This window comes from Castor canadensis, chromosome 2 (assembly GCF_047511655.1).
Source record: "Castor canadensis chromosome 2, mCasCan1.hap1v2, whole genome shotgun sequence".
Lineage (NCBI taxonomy): Eukaryota > Metazoa > Chordata > Mammalia > Rodentia > Castoridae > Castor > Castor canadensis.
In genome coordinates this window covers 23296600-23318214 of record NC_133387.1, presented here as the reverse complement: position 1 = coordinate 23318214, position 21615 = coordinate 23296600, and the positions used below count along the sequence as shown (strand labels likewise).

At 34.9% G+C, this 21615-nt stretch overlaps 1 protein-coding gene across 7 annotated transcripts in view; it reads left to right on the top strand.

Moving 5' to 3' along the window:
* The window catches only part of Mkln1 (muskelin 1), a 288685-nt gene that overhangs the window by 220777 nt on the left and 46293 nt on the right, over positions 1 to 21615 (top strand). For all 7 annotated transcript variants that reach the window (XM_074062868.1, XM_020183812.2, XM_020183811.2 and 4 more), the window contains 2 exons: positions 9651 to 9763; positions 17988 to 18200. In XM_074062868.1, the coding sequence (XP_073918969.1) occupies positions 9651 to 9763; positions 17988 to 18200 (326 nt within the window). The remainder of the gene's footprint in view (positions 1 to 9650; positions 9764 to 17987; positions 18201 to 21615) is intronic.

The window sequence follows — 21615 nt, the reverse complement described above, 5'->3', positions numbered from 1 at the left end:
GAGTTTAAGGCATGTATTTTTTCTGCATGAGAATCTAGCAAATATGCATGCTTATTTTATTGAAGAGCCAGATTTATATACAAATTGTTTTCTTTAATTTAGAAAAATTCAATATTTTATGAAAACAGACATGAAAATTTGTATTAGGTTGTCTATCATAGCCTCTTTTGAACAGAGTGGGATTTGTAATGCCTTTTTTTTTTTCCAGCCCTATAAGGAAAAAATTTTTAAGCTTTTTAATTGAGGTTTTGTTAGTAATATACTAAGGGAGAGTATTCATTTGAAAAAGTCATTTTCTTTTCTGAGTATTGTGCACTTTCTTTATGAAAATAACTGGTTTACTTTGACATTTAAAGCTCACCTTATTAAATAGTAGGAGTTTTTCGAAATGCTTACTCTGTTTATAGCAATGTACCATTTGTGACAGTAAAGTACATGTATGAAAAAAGAGGAAAAAAATATATATATATTTTTTGAGACAGGGTCTTAAAAAAAGTCATGTAGGCTTCAGACTCTCGATGTTTTTGCCTCAGCCTCCTGTGTGCAAGGATTACAGGCGTGTGCCATCAGGTCTAACTGAATTCACCCCCCCCCCCTTTTTTAAAATAATTCATGAAATTTGAAGGTGGGAAATAAAAGATTCAAATGATAGCCAAATGTTATGTCAGAACTTAGTGTGAGTAAAGTGATTGAAAATTAAAAGTTAACATCTCAGGTTAGAAATCCTTGACATGATAAAGGTTTTAACACTTTTCTATAATATCTTTGTTTTGTACAATAGGGATAGGATTTCAGCAGATTCTTGATGATTCACAATCCTTACCTCCACCTTTAAAATAATTTTTTTTTCCCACTGGTAGCTCAAGTAGTAGAGTTCTTGCCTATCATGTGGTGAGGCCTTGGGTTCAATCCCCAGTACCCAAGGGAGAAGTTTCAAAGAAAGGAAGAATTATTTGCCTAACTTGTTTGATTGATTTACTGTAGAAACAGTAGTTTTAAAAAGCAAAGTGAGAATGGCTACTCAAATGAATACTCAAGTGATTTTTTTTTTCTGGGTGAGATCTTTATAGGAGTTATCTCTTTTTGATTGGCTTCATTACGGTTAGCAAAGGTCTGCAAAGAAAAAATCATCGTTCAGTACTGGTACTAGTTTATAAAGAATAATAGAAGTACTTTATTTCTACCATAGAAAATTTAGGGCATATAACCTGTTATTTAGGAGGTTTATTTAGAGCCATTTTGTTTGGGTACTTTTTCTTTTTTTAAGTTTTTGAATCCTGGGTCAAACTTTATTTAGGTCTCTAGGTGACAACAAAACAAGATTTTAGCCTTTAAAAGTAACCAAAAACTTAAGTCTAGTGTAGCTACATAACCGTAAGTGGTCACTTACTATTTAGTTGTCTATACTGAGATGATACTGATTTTTAATATGTTACCATTGCTGCTTATAATTTGGATATACTGCTAATTATACATGAACATTGAGAATGAAAGGTTTAACCAGATTTAGCAATCCTTATTATGAGTAGTAGAGATGGTATGTTAACATTTTTTGTGTGGAATTCTTCCTCCTCTTGCTTTTAACAAAGTTACTAACATAGAAGGTGCTATCATCCCCATTTTGATATCTTGATAGGAGAATTGGAATAGAAGTGATTTTTAAAATTTATTGTTGAGCATAGAAGGGAAACCTGTGAGAACATATACACCAGAATACTCACTTTAGTTATGTCTGAGTGACATATTGACCAGTGGCTTTACATTTTCCTCTTTAAAATAGATTATTAAACATTTTTGTGATTAATATGTATTGTAAGTTGAAGAAAATTTTGTTCACCAGAAGTTCTTTTAGAAAGAGAACTGTATGAGATGGGCATGGTGATAAATGCCTGTGATCTCAGCACTCAGGTGGCCGAGGCTCCAGGATCACAAGTTCAGGACCAGTCTGGGCCATAACGAGTTCCAGGCCAATCTGCGCTTCATAGTGAGATCTTGTCTCAAAAAAAGAAAAGAAAAAGAAACAGAACTGTATTTATCTGTGAGGGTATAAAGTAAAACACTCAGGAGACCTGATTGCAGAATAAAGTATTTTTTTCAGTACTAAAGAGAAGAATTGGCTTGTTAGTACTAGAAAAAGAGAGCACGAAACAAAAACATTACAGTAGTAGAGCCAGCTGGATAACAAGAGTGCCATACTTATTTTGTGACATGACTTTCTCTTCTTCACCAAAATCTTAGGAGTTTTCTCTATTAAAATTGATTGGGAGTTGATTTTTGTTTTTTTTTTTTCCTTTTTGGCAGGAACTGGTAAGATAACTAGGTGGGATACAAATTGAGGTAGTACAGAAATGAGGCAGCTTCTGAGAATTCTGGTGTCTTGCAGCAGAGAAAAACACAAAGAAAGATGCCTTGTAACTCAAGTCATAGAGAAGGCTTTGAGCTTTCATAAGACTGAAATTATGGTAGGGTTAAATTTAAATAGGTGTCACATGAAGGTCAATGGTCTAGAAATCTCTGGTAAAGAGAAAACAAAGCCCCCCCCCCAAAAAAAAAACACTTGAAAAGTCTAGCAACTTTAACACCTTGGCATTCCCAGTCTTTTGCTTCAACTAACCTCTGCTGTCCGTTTCCCTTTCTGCCACCATTCTCTGTTCCTTTGGTATTTCCATGTGTGCGTGTGTGAAGCTTCGCAAATGGCCTTTAAGGGGATCTGCAGCGGTCTGGAAATAAGGTGCAAAATCTTTGTGTGGTTTTCTGGGAAGATTCATTACCTATATTTTTAAAGGGTCAAATACCTATCTTAACTTTTGACATTTCATGGTAAATAGTGCTGAGCTAGGTATCCAAATAAAATTTCAAATAAATACCTTATTCCACATAGGTGGTATTCATTGTTGAAATATTATTACAAAGTAAACTGTATGCTGGAGAGTACACTTGTTTTTAATCTGCACTCTTGGACTCTCGTTTCAGTTTTCATATACACTGTTCTAATTGGTATTTAGAAAGGGAAATCATAAATATACTTTGAAGAATTAAGAAAATATTATTAAAATGCATTCAAGAATTTGTTGGCAAATGTCAAGTAGATTAACCCAGACTCGATGGTGCATACCTATAATCCCAGCACTCAGGAGGTAGAGGCAAGAGGGGATCGTCATTTCCAGTCAGCCTAGGCTGTATAGTGAGTTTAAGGCCAGCCTGACCCTTAAACTCAGCCAGACCCTCCCTCAAAAAAACCAAACCAAAACCAAACCAAACCCCAATACTAGGTAGGTTTAGTAGAAAAAAAATGTTTGAAGAATCTGGAAGTTCCATTTTAACAAAGTTAAAGTAGTAAAATAGAGTTTAAAGAAACTAGGTTTCTAGGGCAAGGGCCTTTCATCCGTTGAAGCATTTTCTTTATGTATTTTGGGGAAGAGAATCCGTGGCTTCAGTTTATTAAAGAGACTCAACTCAAAAAATTAAGAACACTGTCATTAGAGTAAAACTAAGTAAAATTTACTTAAGCTTATTTAATGTAGCATGTATTTCAGAGCAATTATTTCTTCCCAATGTTTCATATACCTGTTTTCTTAAATATTAAAGACTTACTAATAATTAATTTTCCTTTTTAGTTGGGGTGTGTGTGTGTGTGTGTTGGAACTGTATTACTGTTAGTTCTAAGGGTAACACCACCATAAAAGTGTATGACAACATAATTTTTACTATTTAGTTTTCAAAACTTCCTTCCATGCTGTGGGAGTCATGTTATATCATGGAAGCAAAGGAATGTAGTATTTTGGCCTATTGGATTTATCGATTTTAATCCTTGAACCTGATACCTCTCCACTAACATTCTTTAAGTATGCGTTGTGTTTCATTTCTTCGTAAAACAAGTTGAATAGAAAGAGAGAAAAGTTACGTCTATTTTGTTTGAGTGTGGACATTTGTTCAATTAGACATGCAAATATTTAATGTGTCTGTTGTACTGGGCAATTCTTGCTGACTTTTGGGATGTACTAAGACTCAGGTAAAGGCCCATTATTTGATATCTATGAAAGTAGTTGATGGGAGAGTGTGCTTGTCACTTGAAAGTGTCATTTCATGGATGTCTGAACCTTGAACTATTTCTGTAGAAATTATATGGTAGTGCTTTTTTTTAAACATGTCGTGCCACTTTTGGTTTTCCTTAAATTTTCGAAGAAAGTAAAGATGACTTTTGCTTGTCAATTGTAATCATATTCATATGGGTATATTTTTAAACCTGTATATGACATGCATCTTTTTCTTTCGTATAATAAGAAGGAACTGAGATTTAACTAAGAACATTGAGAGTATATCTTCACAGTCATAAGATGCAACTTTTTAGCAAGGAAAATATGTTGAATTCCCCCCAGAAAAATCATTCTGTAGATGAACTCTCTTTACTGCACATGGAGGGAGGCAGGTGAACCCAGTTGATAATCTGCTGGTTCATGGAGTGCGAATCAGTGGCTTAAGAAGGAAAGAGTGAAAGAGCATGTAAATTATACTTCCCCTTCTCCAGAAATTATCAGTTCACCTTAAGGTCTTAAGAACCTGTGATTTCAGGAGGATTTATAAGCTCCCCTACCACCCCTCCCCTTTTTTTTTTTCAGTAGGACTGAGGTTTGAACCATTGCTACATGCTTGCAAAGCAGGCACTGTACCACTTGAGCCACACCTCCAGTTCATTTTTGCTCTGATTATTTTAGAGATGGAGTCTTGAGAACTGTTTGTCCTGGCTGGCCTTAAACTGCATTTCTCCTGATGTCAGCCTCCAGTAGTTAGGATTATAGGAGTGAGCCACTGGCACTGGCTGGAGTTAAGTGCTTAATCTAAATGTTCTTACAGGATTTCAGTTTTAGCTGAAAGATTAATTTGTTTTCATAAACCCCCCCCCCCCGTTTCACTTGTTTTTCTCTTGTTGTCTAGTTAAACTAAGAATTAAGCTAACCTCATTTATCAGTCTGTTAACCCTTCTCTTACCTCTTCTTTTTGACAGTTGATTATGTAAAAAACAGGATCCATATGTCAGTGCCTAGTTGATGCGTTCTGTAGTTGCAAAGTGGAAAAACTGATTTAATTATGAAAATAGTGTGCCATCTTGTGGAGGTTTATGCAGTAAGCACAGTCTGATTTATCCCTCAGGATCAGAGAAGAATGATAGACGTTGCAGTCGAACACTTCAAATAAAGAGCCTGTTTAATTCTGCAAAAATGGTGTGAAGACACTGAATTCTTTAAATGTCTTGATATACCTACTTACTTGTAGTACATGTAAGATATGTAGATTGATACTACTGGTAATAAGTATCTCTAGGGTTTTACTACTACCAAATTGATAAATGTTCTGTACCAAAGAATTTGATTGAATTTTAGTATTTGTGGTCTGAGTATGATTGATAGAGGATTGATTGAGATTTTGTCCATAGGCTCTTACTGGCTATATTACGGCCAGTCCTTCTCATTCTCTGGTTCTTCCTTTTCTGTCCTGCATGCTGCAAGTTTAGATCTTAACATCTGTGGTTAAGATCTTCTGTAGCTTCTTCACTGTCTGGAACCAAATTCAAAGGCCTTATCTTACTGGTTGGCTGTTATCTGTGTTTTTAATCTCATATCTTGATGTATTACCTATGTATTCTTTTAGTTTGATGCGTTTATTCATCATACAGTTTAACTACTTTACATGCAATATTTCATTTTCATAGTAGCTTGAGGAAGGCATTTTTTTTGGCAGTACCAGGGTTTTAGCTCAGGGCCTCACTCTTGCTAGAGCACTTGAGCCACTCCACCAGCTTATTTTCACAGTAGCTTTTATGAGATAGGTACCATGTTACATTTTAGAGATTAGGAAACTAGTGGTTAAGGAACTTTAAGTTGCAGTAATAGAGTTGTGATGTGTTTTCCTGTATTCTTGTTATTTATTCTTTATCCCTCTCCCCCATCCCAACTCAGGACCTCACTCTTGCTAAGCAGATGCTCTGACACTTAAGCCACACCCTCAACTTTTTTTTTTTTTTGCCTTAGTTATTTTTCATATAGAGTGTCAACATTTTTTGCCTGGGCTAGCCTCAAACCACAATCTTCCTGATCTCTGTTACTTTGCTTGAAAGTCATCTCTTCTATTCTCCATTCTGCCTACCCAGAACATAAAATCACCTTCTGGTGCATAGCACTAGTAACTGTAACCACAAACCTTTCCTGACTCCCCTCAACAAGATATACTCTCTCTCTTTTCTGAACCCCCTTTTTACCTTTCTGTTGCATTTAGTCTTCCCTGCATTATGGTGATTTATGTACCTCTTTTATATTACTGACTAGATTGCAGGCTTTTTGAAGAGAGAGACTACGTCATCTTTTTTTTTCATTCACTGAAGTGCTTCACCAATTCAGATTGGTACTTAAAAAATATTGAACAGATACTGCTAAGTGCTGGAAGAAATGCACAACCATGATAAGAAACTGTGCTGTTTTAAGAAAACAACAGAGAATTGAAAGCGTTTTAAAAGACATGGAATTTATAGAAAAAGGGTTGCTGCTTGAGGAAGATTGTACTGCCCCAAAATGTACATGAGTTATAGAACATGTATGCCTGAGAATGGATTTGTAGTAAGCTAACCTACTACACTGCTGCAAAGATAAAGGCTTTCCTTTTTCTCTTCTACTGCCTTATTTTTCTCCAGTGATTTCCACAGTTGTTTCTAAAGGCCTTTTATGTCTTTTGTGCATTAAATAATACTTCTGCTGGTGTTTGTTTCTGGATAATTTATCTTTGAATGACTTAAATGATTACATGATTGAAATTAAAATTTTTCTAATGCATTTTCTCAGGTACATCTAAAGATCCAGTTTCCACCCAATTCCATTTAATTTTAATATTAAACTTCAGCTGGGACCACAAAGCTTCCACGGACAAGAAAGACATCTTGGCTTAATTCCGTTGGGATGCTTGCTCTGTGCCAGATTTTATTTTGCTCAGCTATCAATGAGGCTGTTGTGGAAATGTGGGTTTTCGTTGCTGTGAGAATTTATGCGTACAAAGAGACCTGCTTTTCAGAAAGAACATTGAGAACTCAGAGCCTAAGAGGAAGGGTTATTAAAGTTAATGAACCAGGATAACCTTATCCAGAGGGTGCCCAGAAACACCATAAAACAAAAGGCCAATTGCTATTGCTATTTTAGTTATATGCCCCCTCCCTCTCCGTGCTTCAGAATTTAACAGGGTGAATTGTCTTTATAGTGAGGCCTTGATGAATAATTTTTAAGCCAGATGAAAATTAAAAGATTTTTTCCTATATAATTATTGTCTCTGGACATCACTGCATGCCATATGAAAAGCAGAATGTTACTTAACTAATGATACTCATATTGTTTTATAGTTCTGAGATAAGACAGTTATTTTGTAGTTTACAATAATTGGCATTATTTCACTTTATACAGTGCCAAAAGGATTCTAGCTACTAAAGTAGACATGGAATTAGATATAGGAATACAGTTTTTATTGTATTTTTATATCAGGAACTACAAGGTTTTTTTTTTTTTTTTTTTTGCACATTTTTAAAGCTAGAAATGTTTTTCGTGCTTGACAACCTTCAGGATGTTTTGTGTATCTAATAAAGGAAGAACTTCACAACACTGAAGTTTCGTAAATGAAAAAAGCCAAGACCCAGGGAGATTAAATGACCTGTACTCAATCAGCCAGTGTGCTAGTCAGTTTTATGTCACTGTGACCAAATGCCTGAGGAAACAGCATAGGGGAGGAAGGATTTATGTTGGCTCACAGTTTCAGATGTTTCAGTTTGCTGTGCTAGGGAGGGTGTGGCTGAGTAACTCACATTATGGTGGCCAGGAAGCAGAGACAAACACTGAGAAGATACAGCTCCCAAGAACACTCCCCCAGTTGTCCTAGGGGCTGTGTTTAGTCCCTACCTCCTGAAGTTTCTAGAACCTCCCAAAAGCTACCACCCGGGGATCAAGCCTTCAACAATGAGCCTATTGGGAGCATTTCATATTCAAAACATAAGCCCAGTTAAAACTAGAACTCAGTCCTGCTCTAGCGGGCTTTTTCATCCAGAGAATAGCAACACATTGTCTGGTTGCCCCAAGTTATTGGGGGATAGGGAGGACATTGTACCTAGAAAATTTACTTAGACTTTGAAATTATATGAAAATATGGCAAAACTCTCTTAAAAGCCAGCTCAGCTCTGTGAATGGCAAGAGGTTTCTTAGTGTTAGTGCTTACTCATACATTTTGACTTCTAAACCTTTAAGGTTGGCACAACTTAGATGATCTTCACCACACTTACAGGCTTGGGATGTGTCACTTCAGAGTGTCAATCGATGGCTTTTTAGTTTTTCTGTAGTGTTCTGCTTTTTAAAAGCAAGTGAGCTTGTATAATCAGGCACATTTACAAAGGGGTAAAATATTTAAAGAAAGAAGAGACATTTTTATATTTTGAGGAATGGTCTATATGCATTATTATGTGTAAGGTTCATTATTCACTTAGCCAGAAATAATTTTATCACAGTATTAAAGTTCATGAATCTAATAGACACTTCAGTGAGAAGAAATCCAGTTCTCAAGGTTTCTAGAACGACTTCACGGTTAGACCTTGCACAATATATTTGGAAAAATTTTCCCCAGTTTTCATGGGAATACCAAAACTAAATAATAAAGATACCTAACTTTAACATCTAGCTAGTTTTAACCATTGTTTGTAATACTACAGTAGAGAGAAATCTTTAATGTAACTTTTATTCAGTAATAGCTAGAGGTCTTTACATTATAGTTGTACAGTTTCTTTAAGGTTTCTATTTTTTTCAGTCTGACTAAAAATTCTGTAGGTCATTAGTGGCTAAAATATGGCTCCCTTATTAAGAAGCTGATAGATTCAAACTTTTCATGGCCTATCACAGAAACTCCCAAACCACCTGCACATCACATTCTCTAGGATGGCTTAAAAGTACAGACTCTTTTTTGCCCACTATGAAATCAGAATCTTGGGAACAATGTCTAGTAATCTGGTTTTTAAAATAAAACTCTCAAAATACGGTTCTGCAGCAGTCTTTCCATCTACTCATGTTTAGGAAATGCTAGTTTGGTATATGTTTTAGAAAGCTACCAGTTTAAAAATCTCATCTTAAAATTTATTAAAGTGTACCATGTGTGTGTGTGTGTGTGTGTGTGTGTGTGTGTGTGTGTGTGTGTGTGTGTGACATTGGGGTTGGCACTCAGGGCCTCATGCTTGCTAGGCAGGTACTTTACCACTTGAGCCATGCCCCAGCCCTTTTTTGCTTTAGTTATGTTTTGGATAGGGTCTTGTGTTTTTGCCCTGGGAGGCCAGATTTGGACTAGTATCTTCATACCCATGGCTTCCCACGTATCTGGGTTTTCAAATGTACACCATTATGTCCAGCTTATTTGTTGAGATGGGGGCTCTCAGTAACTTTTTGCCCTGGCTAACCTCAAACCACAATTATCCTGATCTCCTCCTCCCAAGTAGTTGGGATTCCAGGCATGAGTCACTGCTTCTAGCAAAGTATACCTTCTTAAATGATCTATGAAACAAAAGGCAAGGTCTGGTTCCTGTACTATTGTCTTACGGTTTTTTTTTTTTAAAACACATATTTTTGTGATTTTTTTCATAGAGACCGTTTATTTGTTTGGTGGCTGGGATGGAACACAAGATCTTGCTGACTTCTGGGCATACAGTGTGAAGGAGAACCAGTGGACATGTATCTCTAGAGACACTGAGAAAGAGGCAAGTTTTCAGACTTCTTATATATCTATATTGCATTAGAAGAATGGACTTGTACTTCTTTTTCTGCATGATTATTTCCTTCTCTAATTGTTTTTAGCAGTGGCAGCAAAAGGATTTATGGTACACAAGTTTGATTTATGTTCTTCTGTGTTTTAACTTTCATATCTGGTTTGTCAGTTATGGGTAAACAAATCTACTTTATAAAGAGAAATGGATATTTTTATATTGTTTAATTTTTAAACTACTTTAGCCTAGAAATGCAATTATGTAACTGTCTTTTCTCAGGCCCCTGTCACCTCTATTCTTGCTTTTAGCATTCATCTTTGTTTTTTCTTTTTTAGTACTAGGGGTGGAACTCAATGCCTCACACTTGCTAGGCAAGTGCACTCATACTGAGCTGTAAGCCACAGCCCCCATCTTATTTTTATGTCCTCTGGAGAAAACATGCTTTTGACATTCTAGTTCTCCACTATCTCACTATTTCACTATGTAGTCATACACTGGATAACAGTGTTTTAGTTAACAACAGGTTCTATACATGATTCTGGTCCTATAAGATTATATTGCCTAGTGACAGCATAGCTATCTTAGTTTATATAAGTATATTTTATAGTGTTTGCACAATGATGAAATTACCTAACAATGTATTTCTTAGAATGTATCCTTAACATTAAGCTATACCTGTCAGTTTTCAAAAATAATGCGTATCTTATTTTTAATTAAAATTGTATATGTGTAAGCATTTGTGCATCTATCTATACATAAAACATACATATGTATATATGCATTTCTGTAGTGCATAAAATGGCTTGGATTTATGGCTTTGAATATATAGATGCATGATTATACACTGGGAAAAGCAAATACTCATTTAATTTTTTTTCCGAATCTTTTTAGTACTTATATTATATCCTCCATCTAAGCTGCTTCAGATTATAAATTGAAAAATAAATTACAACAAAGCAGAAGAAGTTGAACAGGGAGAAAAAAACCTAATACAAACTCCACTGATTTTTATTTAAGAAAGCCATATAGAAGGATCTGCTGGTGTGTTTTCAATCCTAGGAAATTGCATTCTTTCTTACTCAGTGTATTCCAGAGATTAATCATTTGGGTAATTTTTAAAAAGACTGAAATTCTGATTTCTTTTTCTTACCACAAGCAAAAGTATATAAAGATGGCTTTCCATTTTCAGTACTGAAGTGCCATCTTTTTTATCAAATTTGTTTTTCTCATTAGCAAAAAGAAATCCTGTAACCAAGTCCAGAGTCAGTGTATGGTGGGGGTACTGTTAAAGGTTGTAGATACAAGGAAGTATGAAAAACAGTAATAAAGCAATTTATCTGTCTTAGGTTTTTTTGCTTAAAGTGATAACCCCAAATTTCTCATCAAGATTTGGTCTTTACCTACTTTTCCAGACTCATCTCCTGACTCTTTGTGAAAGCCATACTTGGGGTTTCTGAATTCAAGTTTTTCACTTGTTTCATTTGGCATGTTTTCCTTATTTGAGATTAACAGAGGATCTACCCAAAAGCTTTTACCTAATAAATACCTACTGACTCCTTAAAACTCAATTCAGACTTCACCTCCTCTCTGAAGCCTTTCTTGACCTCCCAAAGCTGAATTAAACACTTCCTTTGATGTGTGCCTTTTAGTTCTTGAAGGGGTTACCATAATGACTGGCTTAAGTTCCTTTTTCCCTCCCTAGAGTCTGAATTCTTTAAAGCATGAATGATATTATTTAGAATTTATGTATTTTAAGGGTATGATACATATGCTTACTCTTTATTGAGTAAATAGGTGAGGTAAGTGAATTGAAAAGTTAATGCTGGAGAAAAGCAAGGGAATGATAAATAGAAAATATCGGAGAGTGGTGCTTTGGTGTAGAGGGTTTATAGGGACTTGAAAACTGTACTGATGTTCTGCTTCTAAAGCTGACCATGAGTACGTAACTGTTCATTCTTTTCAGTTTTGTTCTTTCGTGGTTTTTTTTTTTTTTTTGAGACAGGGTCTCACCAAGTAGCCCAAGCTGACCTTGAATTTGCTGAGTAGCCAGTTGGCCTCCAACTTACAGTTATCCTGCCTCTACCTCCTATAGGCTAGGGACGGGCATGTGCCTCTATGCCTTGCTCATATGCTCATAATACATATGTTGTATTATTTTAAAACTACCACTAAAAATTACAGGAATTATTTTGGTAAGAACACTGTGCTGCTGTTACTTTAAAGCTAAGTAAAATGATTCAATTCTGGTGCTCAGATTTTATTATAGTTTGTTAATACTTTCTTCATATAGACACCAAAAATACTTTTGTTAATCTACCTATGAATTAAATGGTAATATATGACTAGCTTAAATGCTCATTGTTTCTAAAATTGAAATGCTACTATTTCATATATCTTAATTTTTTTCTAACCAGTTTATATAAGTTACTGTTTAAGGATATCCTACGATTAAAGCATGTTACACAAAAATAAAAAGCAAAAATAATTTAATTCTCTTTAATTTACTTAAATGTGTATCTAATAAAACATTTAGGAGATAAAGCATTTAGGAGAGTGAAAGATAATAGAATGAATTCTTAAAGGGGAAATTATTTTAGGTATTTACGTAGATTTGCAAGTAAGTTTTTATAGGTTTATTGCTCCTCAAAGTAGTTAATAAACAAAGCTATTTTTATTAACCTCATTCCATTTCCTTCAGTATTGGATTATGTATTAAAGCTAACTATAAAAATTCACTATTTTAGCTGGTGCCAGTGGCTCATGCCTATATTAGCTACTCCCTGTGCCCAACACCAAAAATGACTGCTTAAGGCACGTTAACATAAATAATATTTTTATTTGAAATATCTTTCTCAAAAAGTTTTGTAGAAGAGTGGCGTTGTTTTACATTTTACAAATGTCTAGTGGAGGACAACTAGATTCTCATGTGTTTCAGTGTTTACTGTCTCGTGACGTGTTGTTTTGAATGAAGTAAATAAAGAAAATTGGATCTTGTGTATATGTGAATTTCGAAGGAGAATGATATTTCAGTAGTCTTTTCAGAGAACTGCATATGTTCTTTGATTCCATGCCATACTCCAAATTGACAAATGATCTGTCCTCACTCCCTTCCTCCCTTGTCACCCCACCCCCCCAACAGTCTTGCTGTGTAGCCCAGGCTGGCCTTGAACTTGTGATCCTCCTGCCTCTGCCTTCAGGTGTTGAGATTACAGGCATGCTCCCCCATGCTTGGCATGATTATTCCTTAAAGGTAGTATAGACTTTGAAACCATATTAGCTAACTCTTTGTAATATATTATATTAAAATCCATTGGTCTGTATTGCTTTTTCGATGGATCTTTTTCCTGTCCATGTTTTTTTGGTTTTTGGTTTTTTCATTTTTACTCACCTTGATCACTTGAAAAATACTGGGTTCCCTGAGTTAAGCATCTCTTCTAATTATTGGCATAGTTTATTATACAATATCCAGAAAAAAATTTGTTAATGTCATCAGTCTCTTAGAAAAGTCTTTTAAGTACTAAGAAAATGTCAAGATCACAGTGGCAGATAAAAGTTCTCAAAAATTCTAATTTTTTCTTAAAAGCATGCATTATATCATTGGCAATGGTTTTCTTTTCATGTAATGTGATTTCTGCATTTATTATTGACAAAATGTCTGTTGTAACCACATCAGCTGTAGGTCTTCTCCCAAGCATACATAGAGTTCTGTGGAAAAGGCAGCTGCATCAGTTTGCAACTCAACAATCGCCTGAGTACTTTTTTTTTTTTTTGAGACAACTGTCATATACAAGTGACAGGTTTCATAGTTTCAGAAATCCCTTTAACGTCTGCTATATCAGCAAATCATGTAGCCTCTGAAAAATTTCTCATACATTCATAGAGAATGAGAGTGCAGAGAAAAATTTGTATCCGAATGCTGTTATGAGAATAACTTTGGCCTTGTAGACTCCCTGAAGTGTCTTGGAGAGTCCAGTCTGCACCAGGAACTGCTGCTGTGATCAAATCCACAGTCCTGTGCATACACAGACTGTTACCCAGTAATGCCCAGCATGCCCGTGACAGGCACCCATTGTGTACTCTGTTTCCCTAACCCCTACCCAGGATTTAGTCCATGGTCATGCATTGTGTTTTAGTTGCTTCTTTTTTTACCCCTTTCTTCATTTCTTTCTTTTTTTTTTTTTTTTTTTTTTGCCTAAATATTTTTGAGGAGTAGAGGGCACTTCTTTTGTAGAATGTTCTTCAGCTGGGTTTATCTGGTATTTCCTTAAGATTGAATTTAGGTAATGCACGTTTATCAGGCATGACACAGGGAATGATAGTGACTCTTCCTCTCTGTATATTGTATTGAGAGACATATTACTTCAGTTTCTCTGTAGTTATCTTTGATCACTTAGCTAAGAAGGTGCCCACTGGATTTTTCCACTTTATAGTTAATAAGAAATTTGTGGGGAGACACTTTAAGAATATGAAAATTTCCTGTCACTCATTAAACTTTTGCTCTTTTAGCATTCATTCATGAAACCATTAAGGCTTTTCCCAAAGTGATTGTAGCATTCTGTAATCCTGTCAGCAATGTTGCTGTCTACCTTCTTTCCCCAAAGATTTGCTTTGGTACCTTGGTCAGAAATCAGATGATCATATATGTCTCTTCTTTTATACTCTATTCTGTTTCCTTATATTGGTCTCTTGTACCCATATGACACTCCTTTGACTGCTGTAGCTTTGTAGTAGCTCATAATGTCAGTTCGAGTAGGACCTCTTTACCTTGACTCTTTCAAAAGTATCTTGACCCTTCTAGGTCCTTTGTATTGTTAGTTTCTAAACTGTTGGGATTATGATTGGGAATATGGTGAGGTGAATCTGTAAACTAATTTGAAGAGAATTTATATCTTAATGATAATGGGTCTTCTAACCCATTAAAATGGTGTTGCTCTCCGTTCATTTTGTCTCTGTGATCTCTCAGCATTTGGAATTTTAGGTTAAAGTTCTTGGCTAATTTAATGAAGTTGATTCCAATGTATTTTGTTTGTTGTGTGTATTAGAACTGGAATTTAAGTTTTTTATTCTCCATTTGTCAGCTGGTAATATGTAACAGTAGTATCAGACATGAATACACAGTTTTCTTTTTCCCCTCTGGTCTTTTTTCTATTTCAACTTTTTGTTATCTTATTTTTTAATGCTTTCTTTATTTCACTGATGTGGACTTCCAGAGCAAGGTTAAATAGAAATGGTGAGAATAGACATCATGTCTTCTTCAGATCTTAATACGAGAATATTCCATATGTCATCATTAAAGGACAAATTAGATTTCAAATTTTCTTATATCCTTTACAGATTGAAGCAGTTCCTTTCTATTCCTATTTTGTTCTGAGTTTTTATCATAAATATATATTGATTTTAGATATAAAATAAACCCCTTTTAGTTATGAAATATCTTGTTCATGTGTTGATGCATTCTGTTAGTACTATTTGTAAGATTCATTTGTGCCCATGCTCATGAGGCTGTGCGCCATCTATAAATTACTCCTGCTTCCTTCTCCTGCCTCCCTTGCCCATTTGTTCCTGATGTTGTTAATTTGGTTTCAGCATCATGTTGTCCTCAGAAAATTAAGTTAGAAATGGAATAGAAGATAAATTTGAAAATGGGGCTTTCCTTCTTCCTCTGTTTTCTGGAAAACTCTGCCTCAGGTTGATAGAATTTCTCTTGCCAAAGCAAGAGTGTCTGATAAAATTTACCAGTATAGACATCTGAGCCTAGAGTTTTTTTATAGGAAGATTTTAAATTATGAATACAATTTTCTATAGATATAAGGACTTCACATTTTTCTCTTTCATTTCATGTCATTTTGGTAAGTTATGTTTTTTCAAGGACTATGTCTATCCATCTTATCTACATATTTGACTTGTCAAAATTTTACCTACACATTTAACTGTTGTCAAATTGTACCTGTTTTTCATAATACAACGTTATTTTCTTTGTAATTTCCGGAGTCTGTAGTGATAGTTCTACTTTCATTTCTCTCCCTTAAAAAAATTTTGCTTAGTGGTTAATTTCTTAATTTTCTGCATTTTTAATGTTTACTGTTCTATCAGTTTCTATTTCTTTTCTTTTTTTCTTCTTGCTTAGAGTGTTATTTATCATTCTAATAGTGCTTATACTAATTTAGCCAAAACAAGAAGTTGTGTTATCTCCTATTTAAAATGTCAAATTTCATACTCTAGGAAATATGTCATATATTTGTTATGTTATTGTCTTTTTTTTTAATTATTGAGGAAATCTCTTTCAATTTCCACATTAGCTGCTGAAATCTTGACAAAAATATTTAAAAATAGATATAGTGATTTGAATGAATGCTAAAACATGTATTCAGGTCAACTTAATATCTGAATTACCAGCAGTAGGGCTGAGGATGTAGTACAGTGGTAGAGCACTTGGTTAGCAGGCACAGGCCCTGGATTCAGTAATCAGCCCCACCACCACCACCACCAAAAAAAGCCTGAATTAGTAACACTTAATTGTCAAGCTGTCACTTCCTGCTTAATATTCCTTCATTTAATCAAGTTAATTTTCCTTTCTTTCTTCTTTTTTTTTTTTTTGGCAGCTTTTTTTTTTTTTTGGCAGCACTGTGGTTTGAACTCAGGGTCTTATGCTTGCTGGGCAGGGATTCTACCACTTGAGCCACTCACCAACTCTTTTTTTTGTGATGGGTTTTTTCGAGATATGGATCTCACAGACTACTTGTCCAGGCTGGCTTTGAACCTCTATCCTCCTGATCTCTGCCTCCTGAATAACTAGGATTACAGGTGTGATCCACCAGTGCCCCGCTGCATTACTTTTCTTATAGTACAACTTTTTAATGTTCTATCTTGCTTTTAGGAACTTAAAGTATTGCCTACAAATTACACTGTTTTCTCTCCCAGGAATTCATCAGGCTTCCTACTTCCTGTACTTGAATTCTGTGATTTCCCTAGTAGGAACTCTTCATCTCAGTCATAACCCACATACATTGTATTAACAAGTGTGTTTTTGCTTTGTTTTTCTTAGCTTTTGGTAAAACCTACTTGCAGAAGTTAAAAGAACATAGTTTTAGTAGTTGGTGGGGCTTAGGTTGGCTATGTTCCTAATTTAACTGGGGACAAATTACTCGGTGAAGTAGTAATAATTTCCTTACCGTGTTGTTGTAAGAATTAAATGAAATGACATTCACAGAACTTAGCAAGTATTTAACATTGGTTAAATGGTAGACCTCTTCTACCTTTTTTCTAATCAAGCCCTGTCCAATTAAAATTCTTCCTTCTCCTCCCATCCCATGAACTCTTTGGCTATATAGTACTGTTTTTGTTTGTGTTTCTGGATTTTTTTATCCTTTTCTTCAGTCCTGTCTTACAGGTGGTCTCAAACTAAGTAGCTTTTGTTTATCATATACTGTTTCCGTTATTGCTCCCTATGTATTTAACACTGCTGTATTGATGATTCAGTTTTATGTAATATAAAGGATGGATGAAGATGTCAGTGACTTGGATTTTCCTGCTTCTGTCACTGTCTTACTAGCTTTTAGGATGATACATTTCCTACCTATGCTTATATTTCTTCATATTTATGTTTTTGTTTTTGTTTGAGGAAAGTCTTGCTATGTAGCCCAGACTGATCTGAAACTCGATCCTCCTGCCTCAGTTTCTCTAGTAACTGGGATTACAGGTGTGACCACCATACCTTGCTTTTTCTTCATCTTTAAAAGGGAAAAATTAAACTGCAGATTTTATTAACTTTTTTCCCAATTTTGAAATTCACTGATTGTAAATATTCTTGAAGTACCTATTTGATGCTTTATTATGAGAAGTACAAAAATGTTTTTAAAGACTAAACGTGTTTAAATAGATTTGACATGTAACAGGGAATTGAGTTATGCACACAGATGACTAAAATGCAATGCAGTGTATAAATAGAAGCCATATGGATATTTAAGCAAGTGCTGTAAGGTACAGAATAGTGCATCTCATCTTTCTTGGCAGACTTTAAACATTGCTAGAGTAAAAACAGTGTCTCTTACTGTTTTTACTCTTGTTTAGAGATTTAAGTGTAGTGTTGGATCTACATTAGTTGACTTCATATGAAGTTTTGAGCAAACCTTTTAATGAAAAGTAACAAAAAAGGATCTTTAATTTTATTTTCTGCTCTATGTTCTATTAAATTCCTACTCTTTTTCTCTCTCTACAGAATGGTCCCAGTGCCAGATCATGTCACAAAATGTGCATTGATATTCAACGGAGGCAAATCTACACATTGGGACGTTATTTGGATTCCTCTGTGAGGAACAGCAAATCTCTGAAAAGTGACTTCTATCGTTATGACATTGACACAAACACATGGATGTTACTCAGCGAAGATACTGCTGCTGATGGCGGGCCCAAATTGGTGTTTGATCATCAGGTGTGATGCATAGCTAAATACATGGTGGAGTTAATTAGTGCTCAGTAATCATTGCCTGTGGAGCTTAATTTAGATGTTCTTCCGAGCTGTTTAACAGTGACTGCATTGCAGATGCCTGTGATGGTCATAGAAATAATCATTTTACAGGTGTAAAGTTATTCTTTAAGTTTTTTTCTCCTTTCTTGGTGCAGGAAATCATAATGGTAACAACTTGCCTTTTTAATATTTTTTATTCTACTTTCCTGGAAGAAATTTAAATCACTTCATAATGACTTTGAGAGTTTGAAATATAGAGCTTTTCTTCTAATAAGATTGAAACATTTTTAGTTTGTTTGTAATCAGAAACTTGTTACACACTTGGGTATGAATTTGACATACATTAGATTAATTTTAAAACTTGCCACCAGTGAAAGTCATATCATTATGCCATAGACATGAAGACTGTACATGGTAATATTATCAGCCACTTTAACCTTACTATGGATATAGCTGTCATCATCAGCACCATAGATGTCATTGTCTGCTATCTGGTTTTCAGGACTTATTCCATATCAGTTCAGCATAGGTCAAATAAAACAGTAACTACCTTTTAACTTGGCTCATCCCATTTGCAGTTTTTTTTTTTTTCTTACTGTATGGGGGAGAAAAAGACTTTAAAAGATCTCTAACACTGTATTGGTGATAGTATTGTGGAGGTAATGCTAGAATCATGATAAAGTCCAGTGTAAGTCTAAATCTTATGTAGGAGTTAAAACCTGTCTTTATTTATTGATTTACAGATTTTTGTTAATTATTTGTTTTAAAACTGTCTTACCATATTTATGTTAATATATGATTGCTGTAGGAGAATGGTAAGGAAAAGAAGAGTGAGTTTGCCTATCAAGTAAGTGGTAGTTGGAAAATCAAAAACACTAGTTTCCAAAGTACTCCCTGGATTGAATTTAGAACTTCTCCTGGCTCTAATAACTGAGCTCTGTATGTAAAGGTGTGCATGTCCTTCCTGATAATCCTCAGCATTGTTCACATAGAAAATGAGAACTCCAAGAAGTTAGACTGGTTCTGATATTTTAAAAACAGAACATCAGCAGATAACATTGTTATGGGACTGTTATCCTCATGATCCCAAATTATATATTTCTTTTTTGTTGTTGTTTTGTTTTTTCCTTTGTTGGTGGTACTGGGGTTTGAACTCAGGGCCTCGAGCTTACTAGACAGGTGCTCTACCACTTGAGCCACTCTGCCAACCCTTTTTCTCTGGGTTATTTTTGAGATAGGGTTTTGCTTTATTCACTGGTCAGGGAGGAATCCCCTGTAGTTGGTTGACATGGGGTCTTGTGAATTTTTTGTCTAGGTTGGCCTTGAACTGTCATCCTCCCCATTCTCCTCCTTCCCCTAGTAGCTAGGATTCAGACTTAAGCCATCAGGCCTGGCTTCAAATTGTTACATGTTTATAACAATTTGTAATATTGATATATATAACAATTTATATGTTTCTTTTTACAAAAGATGCCAGTGTCTTTATTTTTATAAGTTGAAAAATGAATAGCTTAGGGATTATCTGACTATAGCACATGTAGAGTTCTTGTATGTGACTTTCAGCTGATTAGTTGGTATAGCAGAATACTGGGGATGAAAAGAAAACCCAGGATTTCAGTCTTACTTCAACTAAAAACAACTAGCTGTATGCTATAGGGTAAGTAGCACAATCTGTATAAGCCACTGTTTTCCTATTTTATTTCATCCAAATCTACATTAGAACTTACTAGCTGTGGTGTTCATGACACTTCAGAAAATAATTTATGGTGTTCATGATGCCTTAGGATATAATACTTAATGATCAAATTTGAGAAGAATGTGAGAAAGCTAGAGACATGAAGATATGCTTAAAAGTTATTTTGCCTTTTTTTTTTGTCACTTTCCTTTTTTATTTATTTATTTTTGGTTAGGATTCATTAATGGTACAAGAGGGTTCAATGTGAAAATTCCATATATGCATACAGTGTATTTTGAACAAGCTTACCCCCTCTATTACATTCCCTTAATTTTAACATGGAAAAAAAAAGTAAAATTTAAACTTCCAGATTGCTGATGAACATAGTGGGAACTTAGTTTTCAGGTTTTCTACATTGTTGTTTTGTATGATTTTTTTAGGAACAATGAGAATCAAAAAGATTTTTAAAAACACACATGCAAAGCAGATATTCAGCAAAACTAGGAGCCAAAGAAAACTCACAATTCTCAGTTCCTTGTAAGTTTAATCAAAAACAACTGAAATACCCAAAATGTGTTGAAGCCCACACTGTGTGATGGGGAGAGAACTGGAAATGAAGACAGCCTAGCAGTGGAACATCACAGTGGGGAGTGTCAGGAGTACAGCAGCCACTGGTAGTCAGTGATTTGAGATACAGAAAGTGTCAGAAATGCCCAGGGGTGGTAGATATCAGGAAACACTGTTTTCTAAAGGTGAAGGGGTAGTGGTAGGGGTAGGAGGTGAAGAGGGGAGACAGTGGCTCCTTTTGTAATAACCATAGCAATTGGAGGAACTCACAGCTTAAGATAGAAGCCCTTTCCTACCAACTGAGGCTCATAGAGTCAGAGAAGGCGTGGCTTCACAGAAGCATCATATTTTGAAGGAATCATTCAATTCAGTAGCACCAGAGGAAGTAGTCCTTGAGCAAGACCATTCCCCCTTATACAGGAACCCTCTGAAAGTTATTTGGTCTGAGAAACATCACCTTGCTTAAATATAAAAAAGTAAAAATAGCATCAAACACAAAATTGTTAGATATGTACCTTAAAGAAAATAATGAAAAGAAAAATAACAGTAAGACTGTCACATAAAAGCACAAGAAAATTATATTTTACTAATCTCATAAGAATTAAATGACTTAATGAAGCTTGAGACTGAAGAATACGGTAAACCATAAATTCACAGATGTAAATGAGATAGCCAAATGTAGGAACAGGTGAAACATAGAAAAGAAATTGGAGAAAAACATAGTATCATTTGCAAAAATGAAGACTATATAACAAGGAACAGAAAGAAGAAAAGGTAAATACCATGTATCATAAGAATAGTATGAAACAGAAATAAAGAAATGAAAGGTATTTGCCGGAGAATTGCAGAGAAGATTGGCAAAGGAGAATCAGAATACAAGTAATTGGCAACCCTAAAGAAGAAAACGAAAACAGTAGAATAGAACAAATATGTATAAGTAAAATTCAAGCAAACTTTACAGAAGAAAGACTACTCCACATAGGTAATGTGTGTGCTATTTTCATGGAAAAGAGAGCTTGATATCTGTCTCTTAAGACATGTATTTGTAACATCAAATTTAATAGATAGACTGTTTTTAGCTACTAGACAAAATGATGAAGTCATCCATAAGAGAACTAAAATGAGACTGGTATCAGG